The sequence below is a fragment of the Triturus cristatus genome, chromosome 2_2 (genome assembly GCF_964204655.1).
Source record: "Triturus cristatus chromosome 2_2, aTriCri1.1, whole genome shotgun sequence".
NCBI lineage: Eukaryota > Metazoa > Chordata > Amphibia > Caudata > Salamandridae > Triturus > Triturus cristatus.
The window spans coordinates 805126330-805146710 of NC_140582.1; the positions used below are offsets into that span (position 1 = coordinate 805126330).

At 43.4% G+C, this 20381-nt stretch overlaps 1 protein-coding gene across 1 annotated transcript in view; it reads left to right on the forward strand.

Moving 5' to 3' along the window:
• The window catches only part of USP46 (ubiquitin specific peptidase 46), a 182157-nt gene that overhangs the window by 153051 nt on the left and 8725 nt on the right, over window positions 1-20381 (forward strand). Inside the window, exon 8 of the mRNA XM_085642106.1 lies at window positions 9142-9220. Coding sequence (XP_085498232.1) covers window positions 9142-9220 — 79 coding nt within the window. The remainder of the gene's footprint in view (window positions 1-9141; window positions 9221-20381) is intronic.

Genomic DNA, 20381 nt, shown 5'->3' on the forward strand with positions numbered 1-20381 from the left:
GCAAAAGGGTTGCCAGTCTGCAAACTTTCCACACTCTGTAATACCTTTTTTTCAGTCGCTTTAAGGAGATGATGACTTTCTTTAAATTTCTGGATTCACTTCAACTGTAAAGTTGACAGATACAGGGTTTCCACCGTATTCACAACCGTCAGGAACCAACCAAGCCTTCATTCCTGAGTGTTTCTTCGATGGTTTAATATGTAGGGAGATTTGCAGTCTTGGGTTCCTACCATTCAGTTTATTGTATAACTAGCTTGGGGGCAATGAATACTACCACCGAAGCCCAGTCCTTGTAATATGTTATCTTGATACCATGTAACAAGGTGACATCGCTAGCTTGAGTCAGCACTGAGCAACCAGCAGTCGGTTGCACATTAATACAACCATAGTCACCCAATAGTCTGTCCAGCGGAGGCACTTTTAACCTACAACCCTTTGCAGTTTTTTTAATCTCATACGTATAATGTTGAAAGTGAGACTACCGTATCAGAATCAAGCAGGTTAGGTAAATAAACAGGTCTTGAAAATATGATTTAGGGTGACTTAGCAAACAAGTATGAACACTTGCCCATACTCCAGTATTGCACAGCTCTGTTGCTAGTGTTCAGGATACCTTCAGGTAGGAGCCCCATCTCAGCTGCTGGTGCACTGCACAACTCTGTTGCCTGTCACATGCAGTAAAAGGTTCTCCTTGTATGTCAGTCACACTTCTGATTTACCTTTGCCATGCTTAAATATAATGGGCTATCCCACATAGTTTGCTATCTTCTTCTATGACAAGGTCCTCAATCGACTCGATAGTTTAAAAAAAAAAAAATCTGCTAACAATATTGAAGATACATTTTGTGTTGATTAGTGATGCCCAGGCACCATTTTCTTACTTTTGTATTTAGGCATATTGAAGCCATTGGCCAACATAAACAAGCATTGGCATAGCCAATAGGTCTCGCCTTTGGGACCTTATAAGTGTTTAGCCATGCAACGGTTGATGTTGCACCAAGGATATTGTGCTGCATAACTAAATACTTATAAGGTCCCAAAAGCGAGACCTATTGGCTTTGCCAATGCTTGTTCTGTTAGGTGTCAGAGCTATAGGATGGCTTATTCAGATTCGTATTTTCGGGATTCATATTTACTGGAGGATAGATTTATATTCAATTTTATGTGCGCCTTATACTTTAATTATTTTAATTCTAATGGCTATTAAACCTACTCACATCAGTGTGGCACACATTCAACAACTCTGCGATAGAGAGAAGCTAGACATACATTTCCTTCAGGATACAGCTCTTAGGGTAGTTGTTTCCAGAGCCATAGATGAATATATGATGAACGATCGCACAATATGCAATACAGTGGGATACTTTTAAGGCTGCAATTGGAGGCTGCTTGATTGCAGTTGCAGCAGCTGCCAAAAAGGAAAGAGTTTTAGTGCATTTGTAACTAAGCACAGTTGAAAGATGTAAAGGAGAATCACAGATGCTCTGGCTCCAAGACATTTCACAGGGTGGTTATTGGAGTGAGGAAGCAATTACGTACGCTCCTCGTTAATAAAGTGGAGAAGACACTACTAGTCCTGAAAAATAATTGTGTATGAGACCAGAGACAAAGCACACTGTCTCCTGGCTATCAAACAAAGGCTTAAAGAAACAAGGCGAGAGTTTATGGCCTGAGAGGTGACCGTGGAAAAATGATCTTCGATAGCAGTGTAAAAGCCTCTTGTTCAGTTTCTTACTCTAAAGAATACAGTGGAGAGGCAAGCAAAAAACCCTTTTGGATGGTCTAATGTTTCCCCGATTAAGGAAGGAACTAGCTGTACAAATATGGGTTCAAATACAGGAATTGGAGATTCATATGGCTATTAAATATTTTAAGTCTGGTACACAGCAGGTCCTGACAGAGTTAGTGGAGAATTCTATGGGACATTCTCCTATAAACTGGCCATGCTTCTTTCAGCGGTGTTTTGTTCCTTTCTGTAGAGGATGCAAACCGTGGTTTTCCTCAAGCCGAAGTAAGGTCATTTGGGTTCCACAACCTGCAGATCTATGACATGGTTAACTCTGGATGTGAAAATATACATGAAAGTTCTGTTGAAGACACACTTGCGATAATGTCTGTTGGCTGGTACACCATGTGGGAAAGGTGAAACATGGGGTTTTGAAGTCTGTTTGCTGATAAAGGCTTTCAACAGTATAGATTGGTTATTTATGATGAAATTGATGGAGAGATTTGGGCTCAGGCGGTCCTTTAATAACATGGTGGCACAAGCTGTTGGCTACCAATGGCTAAGGAGGTGGTTGATAAGATACACTTGCCGACCCTTCCAACTTTTCTGGGGGGCTAGACAGGAATATTTCCTGTTTTTATTCCTTTATGTGATAGAACCACTCAACATGAAAGTATGATCAGATAGTAATATTAAAGGCGTTACTTTTGGAGCAGTGGAACACAAACTATTTGTTTGAGGGATCCAGAGGCAAAATTGCTGCTGTTTAGCAGTGTTTGAGGAATTACACAGAAAATCCCGATAAAGGTAAAGGAATACATTTGAGCTTCTGCCTCTTGGTCTCTTAAAAGGAGAAATGCATGACTTCTAGGGTAATGTACCTCTTAAGGTCACTAAGGGAGCATTTTAAGGTCTGGACTCACCCATAATCAGGCTGCAGATCTTCCGCTGTGTTATTTACTGGAAAATGTTTCCTAAATCTACAGTGTCACCACACACTGGGATATGTGGTAGGCAAGTGCCCTCGAGAAGCTGCCACCTTCTCAGAAGGAAGCGGCCAACGTGTGAAAAACCTTCTTGGTGGATGAAGACTTCAAATGATTGAAGAAACCTGGGAATCTGATTTTGGAATTCTTCAGAAGCGAAGAGCCAGGATCAGCAAGTGAAGGGAGCAGGGAAACGAGCAAAGAGGCGAGCCTTTATGTAGTAAAAGAACAGGAAAAGGAAATTAGATTAAACCTCACATGACAGGAAACACGAAGGATTGGGAAAACCAGAAATGAATCAAGGAAAAAACAGCCATTATAAAGAAGGGAAACAAACAGGAATGAAAATTTGAACCCGACTAACTGTGTAGCAGCTTTAAAAAGCAGGAGCAAACGCTCAGACAGGTGACTGCCATTTTGGAGCTGAAAGAGCAAGGAGCAACAGCTAGGAGTCCAGGAGGGAAGAAAGACTGCAGCTGCAGGCTTCATGCAGGATTTCCCGAGACCTGGAAACCACTGAACCATGCAAGTTACCACAGTTCTCACACTCCAAAGTGGCTGAGACAGTGCTGTTGCAACAGGACAGCCCATCTATGCATTGTGTGAGAGTCAAACAAACATTGTAACACTGGATCTATATGGACCATCCATGGCTGGGAGATCCTGCTAGGGTTTATTATGCTTACTAAGACACCATAGACCCCAAAATTCTTAGTATAGTCAGATTGCCGCACAGTTCTGGAAGATTGGGATAACGCAGCACAGACCTGTCAGGTCACTTCGACCCATGTCCCTTGACACCCATACATGACAACCCAGAGTTTGTGCCTGCCAGGAAGGGGCAGTCCTCCAGACCTGAAAGACAGGAAATTTGTCAGATGTGCTTGTGAAAAGACAAATTCCATTGTTTGAAGATTGCACGTGCCGTTATGGTCTGTCCAAGCTTTTCCATTAGCAACCGTACTAGCGCTAATTTCCTGTAATGCACTCAATTGGTGCAATACTAATATTAGTGTGTCCTGTTTTATGAGCACCGATCACGCTTGTTCTCATTGACCCTCAATTTGAATACTTAAAAAAAAAACGTTATTTTGATTTTCTTCAAATTATGATTTGATAAGCCTTGTTATACAGACAAATCCTTTTGCTCTACCTTTTAATTAGGGACACCGTTCTTTTATCGTTCCGGTATACTCCAGGTCCCTGTTTTTGTTGTTGTTTTTTTTACATATATTAGGTGTCTGATTGTAGGACACAATGTTCAATTCTCTAGGCCCGATGAGTGCATAAAGAAGCCCAAAACATCAATGCTGATCTTGTTTGGCTCTTGGGTTCCATTACTTCGTGTATTTTACCCTCACACACCCACGTTACCGGATCAGAACTGTCTTTAGCAATCCATTTTTTACACTTCTTTGATCGAGATAGCAGAACCTTATAATAGTGTAGGCGCCCTCCCTCACACAAGAACTGATATTCACTCCTGTCTAACAAACCAAACTGTGATATCTCTGCACAGGGTTCTCGAGATCCACATAATGATTCGATGATTCTTGTTGGTCTTATGCAAAGCGACTCAGATCTTGTTTTAGGGTTTCGTTTAACCATTCTGCTTGTTGGGTGGTGTTCTGCGGCATAAGGAATATTTCATTTCAGAAAAAAACATTAACTGAGAACGGAAGTGTGATAACTTCACGAGGTGGTAGGCCATGGAGACAGTTTGGAAATTAATCTGCCAAATAAGTCATATTAGTTGTAGCAGTAGGGAAACTATCTGATTTTAATTAGTCCTTTTTTTGTTCTATTTTTATCTATTTTCTTTAATAAACAGGCTTACAAGTACTGGAAAATAACGTTTTGGAAGCAATTTACCTAATGAGCCAAATATTAAATATTTAAATCAGTCATTCACACTTAATAAAGGTTGTTTGTGATCTCCTACAAAACCGTTTTGTTTAATCCATTTTCACCATAATTATTGCCACAGTCCGTACCTCTTCTTCCTAATCAAACTCTATCTCCAGCTCTTGATGTTTCGCACTGGTTACATTCTCTTTCTGAAGAAACCTTCATATTTTTAGGTGCTGAATCAATGCGCTTCCAGTGGCCAGCCCCTCCTATCACCCTTTACTACTGCCACTTAAACTGCCTCTAAGTTCCCCACATCCGATTGACTCTGCGTTCTTATGTACCTCTTACATTGCAGTAACCCCTTTTGTGTTAGTCAACCCCGCTAGATTCAATGAAATGTTTAGAGAGTTACTACTACTGTCAAACCAGTCAGCACTGGCCGTATGATGGCCGTCAGATGACACGGTAACTTCCACTTTAAGTCTACATTTCTCCCCGTCAGCAAACAGATTAATTTTCGGCAGCCCATACTTCTTGTTAATCCCATATACAGCACTTTGGTTAAAGTAGTCAGTAAGAATTAATTGGTGCCATCTTCCCCAAGGCTCTGCTTGCTGCTACTTAAGATCCTGTGTGGGGCGACTGTGGGACATCTTCACTGCAGAACATTTCCATGATCCTCTCAGCTGCAGGAGTTCCTTCAGTGTACCTTCCTTATAGCTGCTCTCGGATGTCTTCGTGAAATGGTGAAGGAAAGACGTATTTTCTCTTTTTCAATGCAGTTCCATGGTGTGTGGATGTAAACCTGGTAATATACACAGCACTATGTCATAGACAGCAGAACTTACCATCACTTGACTCGGTGAGCAGACAGTAGATTTATCTCCATTGGTTACAGACAGCAAAGACAGGCCTTGCGCCACTGATTTATCCTTTGACAAGCGCGTACCTGTCTGTCTAGCCATCTGCTGGTGTGCGTAGCTATCTACATCCATATATCCATCCTGTTTCTCTTATAGATAAACCTATACATGTTAATACTGACATAGCTCACACAAGTTATGCGGTGGGCAGGAAGACCCGTACCTTCCCTTCACTTTGCAGAGCCACCTGCAGAGATAACGGACTTGCTCGGGTTAGGTAGGAGTATTGCAAGCTCTGTATCCATACTATAAAACACCACTGTAGGGGAAACCTACCTTACACCTGCACCACTCACACTTAATTGGGCCCACACTGGCAAGGAAAACCTTGATCAGCCAGATCACAATAACACTACAAAAAGGGAGTGGTCCCAGTGGAAGCAAACTATACAACGTAACTACAAGCAAAGTTGGGTTCCCTGCACCCAAAACTCCACAAGTAGCCAAAGGCCTTTGGCTGTGTGCAGCAGAAGTTGGCCACAGAGCCAGGTCTTGCACCAACTCTGTGCTGGCAGCAAACACCCACAGTACTCCTTTGGCTGTGCTCATGGGAGCGAGCCAGAGCATATGCCCTTCTTCGAGTCCGCCATGTGAGGCTAACTGTTATGTGTGGTGGTTGGCCAAGCTTCGAAGTAGGGCCCGGGGATGATCCATAATTTCTAATTCAGCATAGGATTCACAAATGCAATTCAAATATTTTTTTGATTTTTTTATTGCGAGGGTCCCTTTGTTGCCTCCCACATGGGCCTCGGGGTCAGAGTAAGTTCACCGTCCCCTTTTACTTTTAATTTTTTACCAGCCTAGTCCTGTGTGCACAGTTTTTGATAATGGTGGATGCAACAATTTTTTTTTATGATGGTCAGCCAATCATCTAACAGACAAAAGGTGATGTGAGGCATGCTTGCAATTAGCCTAACCGCTGGCAATTGCTCGGGGTAGCATTCCAACCCATTGTTCTTTTGCCCAGTATGCCACGTAGTTTGGACTCTGCCATATGTAAATCAGCCTTGACCCTCCTCCATAGGAACAGTAAAGTCTCAACTGCCAGGTCAGGTCCTCCCTGAACTGGAACACTAGAAACTCAAGACGTGTTTCACCCTGAATGGCGCTCATCAGTCATATCTAGCTTGGTTCCAGTGCCACAGTGAGACGAGTATGCCCAGACATGGGTACTGTCCTATAGGACTCAAGCTATACTTCACTGATAAGACCTTAGTAGGTCGAAACCTGTCTAGCGTGGCTCCAGTTGACAGTGAGCATGGTATCACTAATGCGATCTAAGTAGGTCGAAACCAGTCTAGGGTTTCTCATGTACCCATCTGGAGGTGGCCTGGCAGTTCGGGTTGGACTGTTCTATTGGAGCAAGACCAAGGCTGATGTGCATAAGGCAAGTCTCAGTCTAGAATGGCACAGTGGGTGAAAAACAATGTTCCGGAATACAGTCCAGAGGGATCATCCTCCAGTGGCTGATAGTAATTCAAGCATTTATTTCATCACCTAGTTGTTTTGCAGCCAATCATCGTATGACTGATTCGCAAACCCATAATGGACAAAGTGAGGAAATGCTCCCTAGTCTAATGATGTGCCTGTACGTTTTTCAACTGGATTCTCAAATATTCTGTGGATTCGCGAATCCACAGAAGAGCTGCAAATTAATAGACCAGGTATCACTAAAGCTTATCTCTTCATGCCTAGACCAGGACACTAGTAAACCCCCATTTCCCGAAATACTGAACAGATTTACACCAAAATATGCAAAAGCACTTCCTTGAGTAAGTATTCTATTTGCATGCCAAGATCGCTGTAATTAAGTTCAGCTTATTCTCTATAGAGAAGCAAAAAAATTCTATGTGAGGTAAAATGGGAAATGCCACTTGTGGTACACCCCCTCCCCCCCCCTTCCTTATGCCACCGCTTAACAGATCTGCACGTAACTTGCCATGAAGAACTCAGAGTGGATGTGCTTTTGTTCTGGAATATTTCATACAGGCTTGTCGAATCACGCCACAGTTAATAAGAAAACGAAAAATGTGTTTCCAATGAAAAGTCTGGCTTAACCATAACTATAGCTTCTTTTCTTATATACACACTGAAAAAACAACTGCTAAAGTGACGTTATAGTTAGGTATTTGAGTAAGGCACAAGCTAACATAAAAAAAACAGAAAACTAACTATACTGTGTGCCCTTATCATGCACTGCTTATGATCTCAATTAGCATGGGAAATCACACTTTTGTGGCCCCCATTTTTACTGCCCCCACTTGATGGACCAGCGCAAACCTTTTGATAAGGGAGCGAGGTGGATGAACTCTTGTTTGAAAAGAAATGCACGGATTCATGAAATGGCGCCAAAACAAAAAACTTTCTTCTATGGAATCTCTGACCTAACTAGAACTACAAAGTGGTACCTGTGACTGTATAATATACACACATAAATGTTTGTATATAATATATTCACTAGGGAAAAATAGTTCAAACTTGAATTGTGTTTTTGACACAAATGCGATAATACACTTAAATTCGCTAGTTACTGCACTGAGCACGCCATAACTCCACGTTGGGATCTATTTTTTGCTGTTTCTGGATTGCTTGCAAGTTAGTGGCCATACTGGAGCTTTTTTTTGCTACTGTTTACTTGTTTTATTATTTTCATTGATATAACATTCTTTAACCTTTTAATTTGTTTTGGACTTCATTATAAAGTTCAGAAACGCCCATGGGCAACGTTCACTCTGTAAAATTGCATAAATAAGTAAACCTAATGAAGATCGACCCAAAGGATTCATGCGCTTTAAATCTTCTGGTGTCGTGTGGAGGCCTGCATGACTGGAGTCGTTTTCTGCAGACAAACACGGCCGCCTTGCATGGATCTACAAGGGGCCCAGATCTGTTCCTGACTGTCCCTGCTCCAGCCTTTTGGGTGTATTGGCCGTCAGGCTAGCAGTATTTGTGCCTGGTTGAGCTAGCTTCATCAAAAACATGGCTAGCCATAAAACATCTGATCTCGATTGTATGCACTTTGTTGTGGCTCTAAAGAGACCAGAGGATGACTACAATCTTTGTCTGACACCCCAGCAGAACTTTCCCTCATATAATGTATAGTTTTGTGCTCTGAGGACAACAACTTAATTAACTTTCAGCTATATGTATTGAATGTGTCTGTGGAAAATGCCATTAAATACAGAAAGCGTCTATAATTTGATCTGATAAAATGTTTTGGAATATTACTTGTATGATTTTGGTTTGTTAGCATACCTCCATTAGCCTTGTGGTAGAGTTAAGAACAATGTTTCAGTGCAGTGGAAGGCAGAGAGGTATTACTTCGGAAGGGTGAATGTCTGAATGAGTATTCCACATTTCACTTTGTTTTTGACGCTTTTTCATGTGCAGTGGCAAAGTTCCATAGGGTTAAGCTACGTGCTGCCTCTGTGTAAACTCTAGTTAACATTAAAATTTGAAGATGACTTTTTTTTTATTATTAGTGGAACACTTAAGGGAACTAACTACCTGTGTTTTAAACCTAACCGTTGACAAGGGAAGCAATTTTGTTAGTGGCGTTGTATTAAATGTGCAAACTGAGGCATGTCCTGACCGAAGATCTGTTCTTGTGTGTGGGATGTATGCATTTCTGACGTTTACATTTGTTTCTTCTCAGCGGCCCTAACCGCGGACATTACATCACCATTGTGAAGAGTCATGGCTTCTGGCTTTTGTTCGATGATGACATTGTAGAGGTCAGTCTTTCTTGTCGTCTTATATCACAAATGTTGTTGCATTGCTTTGTTAATCTTTTAACATTTCTGTAGTTCTACATATGTTCTAAACGCCTTGATGCCGGGTGGTGAGCTAGAAAGGGCCTTGTCGCAACACTGCTCCTGAGCTCTAACCTTGTCGTGTCAGACTAGGCAAATGCTTCGATGAGCAGGTTTGAGGAGTTCACTGACAGTAAGTCAGCCTTTCTGGGTCATGGAAAGAAGAGTACAGTCAAGATATTTTTAGAATATATATATTTTTTAGCAGTATCTATGTATGAGAGTTTTGGGATGGCATAAGTCAGTTGGGGAAGATCAGCTGAAGACATGTATACCAGGCATGTGTATGAACGCCGACCGCAAAGCAGTCTCAGAGTCTGATAACTCAACTAAGTGTCATACTTAGTGTAATACAAATCCTCTCATAAGTATTTGTTTCATGCGTTAAAACGTCACTTTACAGTCCTATTTTACCTATGGACGACTAATGGGAAAAAGTGAGGTGTCCAAAAGTTATGGTTGTAGAAAGGAAGTCCCTGTGCTTCTGATGCCTCAACCTGGACCATGGCCGTATGTGTTGTACTTAACCTTGCAAAAAGTGGAGCATTGGTGTGGATGAAGAGCACAGCAACAGGGGCCTGACGATGCAGCAAAAGGAGCAACCACGCGAGTTTGAAAGATTTCAACATGGCCCAACTCATGTATCTCTTGTTCAATCAATCAATAATTACTTTATTCGATTGACTTTGACAATCCTTAAAGTACAGTAAAAACAATCGGATAAAAATATTAAGAACATCAGTTAATATCATTAAGTGAGTTCTATACGATTCAGTCTCAAGCATCAGCATAATACACAGCTATTAAAAATCTCGACACATACCAGCAAACGTTAAAATTATCTAAGAATTGTAAATATAAAAGGGCTGATCTTGCTTTATTAAAATTCAGATGTGCAAATATTAGGCTTATTTATATATTTTTTTTAAATATGTTTATTAATTTTATACAAACTTAACATGAGACACCTACAGTAATCTCTTCTTCGCAGTGGAAATTCACATCTAAACAGTGCAGTACCATACATGAATCAATAAAGTGTTGTACAGACCACATGACTGTTTACAACTTGGCGACACACATTTCCTCATACCCATTTTCGTCGCTTCATGAGGGCACAACATTGCAGCGTATAATACATACAATATAGTTTCATCTCTGCTATTCGCTCTGGAGACCAGAGGGAGTGGCATCGTATACCGCATTACCGGTGCTCACCTCAGTTGTATCCTTGTTCGCTACAAATGTCTTACAAAGCCCAGAAGATCTTTGGCCTATTACGTGGTGGTAACATATCAATATAATTTTCAGTTTGGGTGCAACAAAACAGCATATTTCTTGACCACTGAGCCAGTGTAAGAGGAGGTCCACGCAACCAACATATTGCCACACTTCTTTTTGCAATTAATAAGCCCATATCTATTAGCCTTCTTTTCGCCTTAGGGATAGGTTTGGAGTACCCAAGCAAAGCGAGCCTCGGGTCCGGCATTAACGACAGTTCCGTGACTCGGTTCAATTCAACAAAAATCAGTCCCCAAACATGAGCTATCCCTGGACATACCCAGGCTAAATGAAAAATATCAGCAGACTGTACATTACACCTATCACATGTAGACTCTTCTCTTAAGCCATATCGATACAGTCGCTCTGGTGTATAATAAACCTTGTTAAGAAATTTAAAATCAGTCTGTCTCCCGTTCAAGGATATACGCTTTATGCTTATGCAGCAGTATGTCCATATGTCGTCTGTAATATCGCTCTGTAAGTCTCGCTGCCAAGCCAGCCTTGCTTTAGTGTATTTGTACCTCCTACTAGACATCGAGATGTGATAAATCTTAGACACCATCCTAGTGGGTGTTTGCGCTTTAATGAGAGTTGTCAAGGCTTGCACCTCAGGGGGTTCTGCCCTGTCGTCTCCTAGTAGCTCACTAAGTGCATGTCTAACTCTGTGGAACTGGAATTTAGTGATAAGTGCCGGTGTGTCCTCATCCTCTACCATGTCTCCCCATCTCCGAGCCACACCATCAATGAAGAGGTCACCTATGCGATGAGCATAGTGTCTGTAGTGCTGTCAAAACCCCTTTGTCCATACATGGTGCGAGCCATCGGCACCATTCGAAGCGGGCCACTGGGGAATAGAGTATAGTCCCTGCCTGTAATTTCAGTAAGTAGTGCAAGGCGTGCGTAACTGTGTTAAGTGAATCAACTATCCCTGTCCTCCGATCAGAGGGTGTAAACAGCAAGGATGGAAGAGGCTTAGGAGCTGCAACTATTGTTTCTATACGGACGTGTGGAATTTCGAACGGTCCGTGTATCCAATGGTATGCATGTGCACTCTGTGCAGCTCTATAGTACAAGTCCAAATCGGGTGCCCCTAGTCCCCCCCATTGAATACGGTAGTGTAAGTATTTGCCAAGTGACGTGGGCCTGCCTGCCAGTCCAGGCTAGGTGTATCATAAGGGACTTAAGGCGTTGAAAAAACACTTGTGGTAATACCATATGTATATTCGCGAAGAGAAATAGGAAGCGTGGTAATATAACCATTTTCATAAGGGACACTCAACCCATCAAGGACACTGGGAGGCGTACCCATCGGTCAATGTCTTCCTCAAGCTTATTAATTGCCACACCATAATTTTCCCTGAAAACCACTTCGGAGTCTGTGTGTAATTTAACCCCCAAATATCGCACCGCATCTGTGGACCACTGCAGTGGGTATTCGTGTTCGAAAATCGCTGTGGCGGGTGTTAGGGAAACATAATGGATTTATTCCAATTGACACGTAGGCCAGACATGGAGCCAAAGAGCACAACCTCCCGCAGTACCGGAGACAGGTTGGTCTCGGGATTGCGGACATACAATAATGTGTTGTCTGCGTAAGTGGAGACAATCAAGTTTTAGTTCGGAAAACGTATGCCTATGTGGTTATGATACTCCCTAAGCGCACAAGCCAGGGGCTCGGCCACTAGGGCATATAAAATGGGGGGGCAGCCCTGTCTTGTACCTCTGGTTATTTGTTAGTAACCAAGGAGACGATTTTTATACGGGCCGTGAGAGAATTATACAGCACTCCCAGCAGCTCGATAAATACCACGCCTACCCCCATTCTCAGGAGAACCTGCCGCAAGAAGGACCATTCGAAAGAGTCGAACGCCTTCTCCATATCAAAAAAGACCACTAAGGCGGGTATCTCCGGCCTAGTATGCTGCAAAGCGGCGTACACCGTACGTAAGTTATACGTCCGATTTCTACCCGGCACAAAACCTGCCTGTTCCGGGGCCACTAAAGTCGGCACAATTGGGATTAATCGGTTGGCTAGCAACTTTGTGAAGATTGTTGTATCAACGTTCATTAGGGATAGAGGTCGATACGAGGCACAGTTATCCGGAGACTTAACCGGCTTGAGGATAGTAACTATAATCGCTTCTCTCATAGAAGGTGGCATCGTACCAGTAACACACATATCTTCAAAGAGCGTTGTCAATTGCGGCAATAAGAGGTCAAGGAACGCCTTATAGAAGGCTACTGTTAGGTCATCCCCCCAGGTGCACTTCCCGCCTTCATGTTAGATAGGGCAAGCAGTATTTCCTCCCTAGATAGTCAAGCATATGCTCGTCCATACTTCCGCCTCTCGAGGCATATAATGCCAAATAGTATCCGCGGAATTGCTCCGCAACCTCCGCTTCTGTCAATTAAGTGTCTCCGTTTTGGAGTTCTGAGTTCTGGGACCACCGTCTTGTCTCTACTCTGCTTGAGTAGCTGCGCAAGCACCGCCCCCAGGCGTTCCCCTTCACCATAGACTCGGGCAGTGGCATATTTGCCCAAGTGTTTAATCTCTGTATCTGCTTCTGTGTGAAATTATTCTAGAGTCTGTTTCAATTCTTGGGTGAGCGCTTCATCAGGTCCAGTTAGCAGGTACTTTTCCAATGTCAATATTTTGCGCTCTAGATCAGCAAGTCTATTGCGGATCGACTTGGACACCCGCATGTTTGGATATTGCTACATCCCTTATATACACCTTGAATGTTTTCCATACAGTCTGGAAGGAGTAGACTGACCCCACATTTTTCTGAAAGAGCAGTTCAATATCCGTGGCCATTTCTTCCTTAAAGACAGCGTCCAGTAGAGAATAGGGGGGAAATCGGCAGGTAACGGGGGGAATACGTGCCTTAGGAGAGTCAAGCACCAATAAAAGGGGGGAATGTTGAGAATAAGTACGAGGTAGAATCTTACAAGTCTTAATATTTGTAAGTAGTTGCCTAGTCGCAAACCAGTAGTCGATCCTTGTGTGGACATCATAATACGCGGAGTAGTGTGTGTATCCCCCTTGTCCCGAATGTCGCTGGCGCCAGACATCACACATGTCCAACCTCACTAACGTGGCATCCATAATTTTAGCCAAAGCCGATATGCATCTCTCCGGTCCGCCAGACTAGTCCAAAGTTGGGTCTCTAACCAAATTAAAATCCCCTCACCATAAGAGTTGCCCAAACATGCGAAGGTACACCACGTCCGACAATTTACTGTAAAAATCTGGGTTATCAAAATTCAGGCCATAAACATTAACCAAAAGCAAGTCTATCCCCTTCCCTCTACACCTAGTGATTACATATCAACCCTCCACGTCAGTCTCTAAAGGCTCCAGCTTGAACGCTTTTTTAGGATTCACCCACGTAAGGACCCTCCTAGCATGTGTGGTAATTCCAGACATATGTGTGTTGCCCTGCAAGCCTCTAGTGCGTAGCATAGGGCTGTCCTGCGGGAGGTGTGTTTCCTGCAATAGTGCGATATCTATGTGTCATGCCTGTGCAGATAGCTTAAAATCTTGCTAACTTTCCTATAGTCATTTAGTCCACGTACGTTCCATGTGAGCACGGTGACAGTGTCCGGGTAATCATCCCTGCGGTGCCTAGTCGTATCTGTCATTAGTTTGTGCTACGCATAGTCGCCAAACTGTTAGTATCGCCAGTCTAATACATCTATGGTACAACACGTTGCAAAGTGTCACATTAGTAAAAAATGTCCATGAGAGTCTCAATACGGTCCCACCCACCACCCACATCAGGTTATTCCCAACTGCCCCTGAACGACAATTTGTTCCCCACCCAACCCCAACCAAAGGCAAAAGATCTTGTACAGTGTCGCTTAAGTTGGTTGCAATATCCCACCCCTCCCTGTCCCAACTTAAACAAAAACAGTGTAATTCACACGAGGGCAGATGTTGCGCACAACAGAAAAACATATGCAGTGATCTATCCTAGCGCACAGCGCAATCCACCGCCATTATGAACTAGCCTTCGCAACCAAGACTTACCTCACATGTTCAGATTTTATGAAATGCAATGTGACTTCCAAGGGTACTCCCCCTGCTGCACATAGTGCTCCCAACTTGGAACAATAGATCAAGACCACTGTGACCAATAACCACTCTCCCGATAGGATAATCCCTCATTGGTCAGACCCACGCCCCCCCAACCAAGTCCAAACAGCACACAACACCCCAGCAAACATCTATTGAAAATACCGCAATGTCCAACTCAGTCCTGTTCTTCCAGGCCACCGCCGACTGCTCCCTCCAGCACTTCTTGTGCCGGGCTTCTTCGAGTCTCCTTGGTCCACTCCTTGAGTGCTTTTTGCAGAGCTGTGGGATCAGTGAAAATCCGTGAAGAGCCATTTCTGTTAACTCGAAGTTTGGCGGGGTATATCATGGCGTAGTCTATATTTAGGTCTCTCATTTGGCACTTGTACGGGGCAAATTGTCTACGCGCTTCTTGCACATGTGTCGTGAAGTCTGGGTATAAGGAAATGCTGGACCCCTCATATTGCAGAGATTCCTTGGACCTTGCAGCAGCCAACGCAGAGTCGCGGTCCCTATAATTCAGCAATTGTGCTATTATGGGCCGAGGCGGCGCCCCAGGAGGGGGGCGTGGGCCCAGCGATCTATGCTCCGTCTCCACCACAAAAATGTTAGAAAAAACTTCCTTGCCCAGTAGAGTGGTCCACAGCGCCTCAATAAACTTTTCCATATTGCCCGTTGAAGTCGATTCTGGGACCCCCGTGATGCGCAGATTATTTTGGCCAGAGCGCGCTTCCAAATCTTCGGTCTTGTCTTGGATGATTTGCAGGGCTTTCTCCACTTTTAGGTGACTCGTGTCCAGTGATGTTTGTGCCTCTCCCACCTCAGTGATCCTGCACTCTGCCATGTCTATTCTGTCCGCATGCTTGTCTATCCTTTCGGACATTCTGTCCATGCGGTAAGTAGGGCATCTATTTTATTGCCCAGGCCTGCCAGACTGCCTTGAAGATTTTTTTCCACTGTGATCAACATGGAGCGGATATCGCCCTCCCCCATGTCAGGTGGTTGGTCCAGAGCGGTATCTTCGTCCGCCCCAGCAGTGTCACGGCTTTTTGACTTTCTCTTTGAGCTTAGGTTTATTTCTGTCAACCCTGCCTCGCAGTAACAGCGGTACGCAAATGGGCAGAGAGGTCCCGAACAGCTCAACCTGGTGCCAGCCTCTTTAGAACCAAGTACAGCAACGAAGAAGGGACGTCGAAGGCGTTAGAAGGAGGATAATGTTCGAATTATGTGGCGGCTTCACAGAGCCGGGTTTTTAAGCGGCCATCTTGCTGTCCGCAAGCTCCGCTCCAGGCTTATATATTTTTGACGCAAATTAGCCCATTTAGGGCAAGTTAGTACGAGGTGTAAAGTGTCCAGTGCAGAAGACTCATCTCAGGAACAAACAGGGGGGTCTTGTGGCCTTTGCCATCCTGCTACAAGCTGCGGGAACATATACAGTCGGAAATATGTTAAACAACTTCTATGGTTCACCAGCATATCCAGTGTTAGATAAAATTCCATGTTATTACAACATTTTACCATAGCAAAATGTATGCAACATCATTTACTCTGTGAGTCTTGCAATCTGAATTCCTGGGTATACTCGAAAAATGCTTTCTTGACTCCTGCAATGACTTATTTGGTTATTTTCTCAGGTGAATTAAAAGCATACAATAGGCCCTGATTTGACAGGGTAGTTGTTAAATAGCTCAACCATGGTATATGCAAACTAAAGTTCAAATTCAAACAATATCTTAATAATCTGTTAAACTCCAGTTCTTTTTTAGTCCATATAGAGCACCATATTAGTATTGGGCGCAAACGTATATAGTCAGCTATATAACTTGCCCCTATTTCTTCATGTGTTATTTCTGCAGGGACGTTCTGTGGGATTCGTAACTGTTTACTTAGATATTTGTTTTCTGCCCTTTGTATTAAAAGTAGACTATTTGTAACCCCAGATTTCTGCCCCATAGGTTACAGCCGGAAAACACTTAGCATTATAGAGATGTAATATGGACTTTATGTGACTATGGCCTAAACGCCTAGAAAAAGCATCGATACTAAAAGCTACCCTGTTAAAGGATTGAGTATGTGATTTCAATAATGACACCTAGGGCAGGCAGTCTGTCATCCAACAGTATGCCTAGGTAGCTAAACCTGTTCACCTTGCCTATAATGTTATCCTTTATCACATATTTTCTGGTCTTGGTGCCTTTGGGGCCTAAAGTCATAGTATATGATTTAGTATAAAGAATTTTTAGTCCCAAGTTTTCCATAAACTCATAAAATTGGTTCAATATAGATTGCAAGCCATTAGTTGTCCAGGACATAAGAATGTTATCATCCGCATACAACAATGCGGAAACCGTTCTATGTCCTATCTTTGGGACGTCTTTACAGTTAGCCCTTAAAAACCGATCTAATTGATTTATATATAAACTAAAAAGAAAAGGAGCTAAAATACATCCCTGGCGGACCCCTCTCACCAGCTTAAAGTGCTTAGTGCATTCTCCTGATGGGCCAAATCTTAGTCGCCGCGAGCCCTGTGTGTAGGTTATGCAAAAGCGCAACTATCTCTTGTTCGAACTTTCTCTTCTGCACTTTCTCTTCTGAACGGATTTGTACAAAGCATATTTGAGGAGGCAGCAGCACTAAGAGAAACTTGGTGTGCCTGCCAACCCTGCTATCACTCACTCCACTCTCCACATTTCACTCTGTTAAGAAGCAGTTGAAAAACAATCACAGTGCAAACCTAGACGACAGCTGGAGGCCTTTATCACGTCATCTGGGTAAATAACTCTTTTCCAAACCTGGTTCAACTATTTCAGGATTGTTTGTTTTTGTTCAGACACACTTGCTTCTCCCTTTTCTGTACAGCATGTCAGCGTTCAGTGGCGTCCCTGTTGTTTCCATCCGATCTGTCAACGCCCCTGCTGTTTCCCTCAGATCTGTCACTGCTCAAGGTGGGGCAGTATGGATGACACTGAAGAAAGTGGGCATAGCCCGTGATTCGTGGAGATGTTGGAAGTAATGTGTCATGGAAAATGTCACCACAGAAGAGGCTGGGAGAACTCTCTATTTTATGTATTTTTCGAGACTTGCATCGCTTTGTGCAAATTTTACTTCGTTTATTTGAACACAGATAATTGGTGTATAAACAGATTAATGGGTTGTTAATGTTGATCACACATAAATCCTGGAACTTGTAAGGCCGCTTACCCCTCTCCTGCTACTCTAGTAAAGAGGGGCCAGTGACCCCCTCAGGCCCCCGGTGCCACTGCATCTGTTGCCGCATTGATTGCTGCAACCCGGAGGGGTTGGTCATGTTATTTACCTTTTTCTGTATCCGTTTTGTTTATCACAGCTAATGCTGTTCGAACTTTGTATTTTCGTTGATTACATGTACAGTACGTGGTTGACTACATGTACGTTCCATGTTTATTTTAGATGTGTTTTTGGTGACTGTTCAACAATCCAGTTTGGTCTTATGCGCATATTCAGTCTACATGCTTATGTTGTGGTAATTGTCGCTGTGGTATGTGCTGTGCCAGTCTTTTATAAAAAAATTAAAAAAACAATAGAGCCCAGAAAAAAGTCTGAAACATACCTAAAATAACAGTGCATTACACATGTCGAACAGCAAATCAAAATTAAAGACCTGCTATCCCAGCATTGCACTGACTGAACATAGCGAGCAAGCACAACTCTTCAAAAAGGCATTGAAAAGCTAAACCAGTTAAGATTTTTTGTTGTTGAAAAATGTATACAATTTTGAAGGACCATTTTTGAGATGTATAGAGTAAATCTTATATATTTCAGTGTCTGCTTGAAGGGACACTAATGGAAATATTGCCTTGTATTTATGTCTGTCATGGTTCACATAAGCAATAAATCATGCATGTGCCTTTGAGAAAACCGGGCGCACTAGCAAATATTTGTGATACAGCAGAAGCAGGGCCTCTTTGAACTGGTCATCTAGGAAAACATATGGCGATGGAAAACCGTGTGTGAAAGAACACCCATTTTACATACAGTGCCAGGACCTTCTGCCCATCACTTTCCTATCTTTGATAGCCTAAAATATATGTGTAAAAATGAATTAATTAATAGAATTGATGGTCTTGTTTGCCAAGATAATGCAATCATATAAATGTGCATATCCACTTATGCATGGTCATCTGTTCAGTCAAGCCAGAGAGCTACTCCCAGCCTCTCGAGGCTAATGGCTTATGTTTACTGCGCCTTGGAGTTGTTCACTGTGCCAAGGCACGTTTCATGGAGTGCTGAGGTTGCTCCTGAAGATACTAAGACTAGTGCGGGTTACTTGTTGCTGATCCTACTGACTAAGAAAGAGTTATCCGGTTACAGATACTGCTCTAATGCCAGTGTCCACGTGGCCTTCGTATGATCGAGCTACACAGAGAGCTAACAGTGCTACAGAGCCAAAACTGGGGTCCGCTCCAGAGACAAGTTGCTACGTGACATGAACGTTGCCCTACTATATGTAGTTCAGCATGCCTTTTTTCAGTACCTGCCAGTCATCCAGTATGCAACACATGGTTGTCATGGGAGTCTCCACATTTCCCTAGTATGTACGTTACACATTACCATGCTAGTTTATAGTCTCTGTCTGGATTGCCATCAATTTGTGAAACCCCAAAAAAGTTTTCATGGCATTTCACGTCCCTCTTTTATGTAAAACACCTTTGTCTTACCATTTCCCAGACATAGTCAGTGCCGGACTGGCCTCAGCGGGCACCAGGCATTTCCCCGGAGGGCTGCCATGGCGGGGGAGGGGTCGGTTTTGGGCCCCTGGGGGGCCGTTTTTGTTACAGGGCCGTTTTTGCAGCATAGCTGAAAATCGGCCCATATAACAAAATCGGCCGAAACCGCCCCTGGCAAACTGCTCAGCAGTACATCCAACACCCATCGGGGGGCGAGCTCTTTGCCAGGGACAGTTTTGGTTCCCAGTCCGGCGCTGGACATAATGTATAACACACTGTTAACATGCCAGTGTGCACCCCCAAGCATGTCAAGCACCATTATCAGGTTACTTTCCACCCCGCTAAGCATGTAATACACCATCCCCATGCCAGTTTATTCGCTCAGATGTGTGTAGCACTATGGTCTGCCAGGTTGAATGCATCCATTAAGTATGTAAAACACTATGCCAATGTCCACGCCCCTAAGTGAAGTTCTGCTATTGTACGCCTTCATCCGTTGGCTCGGTATATGAAGCACAGAGCACCATGGGATTACTATGATACTATCCTCGAATCTACCATCCTCCTCCTCGTCCTGTGCTTCGAGATCATGGGAAACAGCCTTTACCACGAAGCATTTTCTACGTGTTACGTTTACAACGGTACACTTACCTCGTAAACGTCTTCACAACGCGTAATGCTTCAACGACGTCTTTAGCACGCAAGCAACGTCATCACGAAAAACGTCTTCCTGGTCGGAAAAAAAGCGTCAGTCCTTCGTTAGTGTCGGCGAAGACCTAAGAAAAAGGAAAAGAAAAGAAGAAAGGGGGCTTGGGGGGTCTCCCCCCCCCCCCCCAAAAAGAAAAAGCGGGGTAAAGGCAAGATCGAGGTAAGGGCAATGCGAAGAAAAAACATTTCGTTGTAACGCATGCGTGGTAAAGGCATGCGTTGCAACGGAATGCGTAGTAACGACATATATTCGAGATCATGTGACGTACTGTAGTGGTTCCCATGCTGATTTGGGATTCTATGGACCATC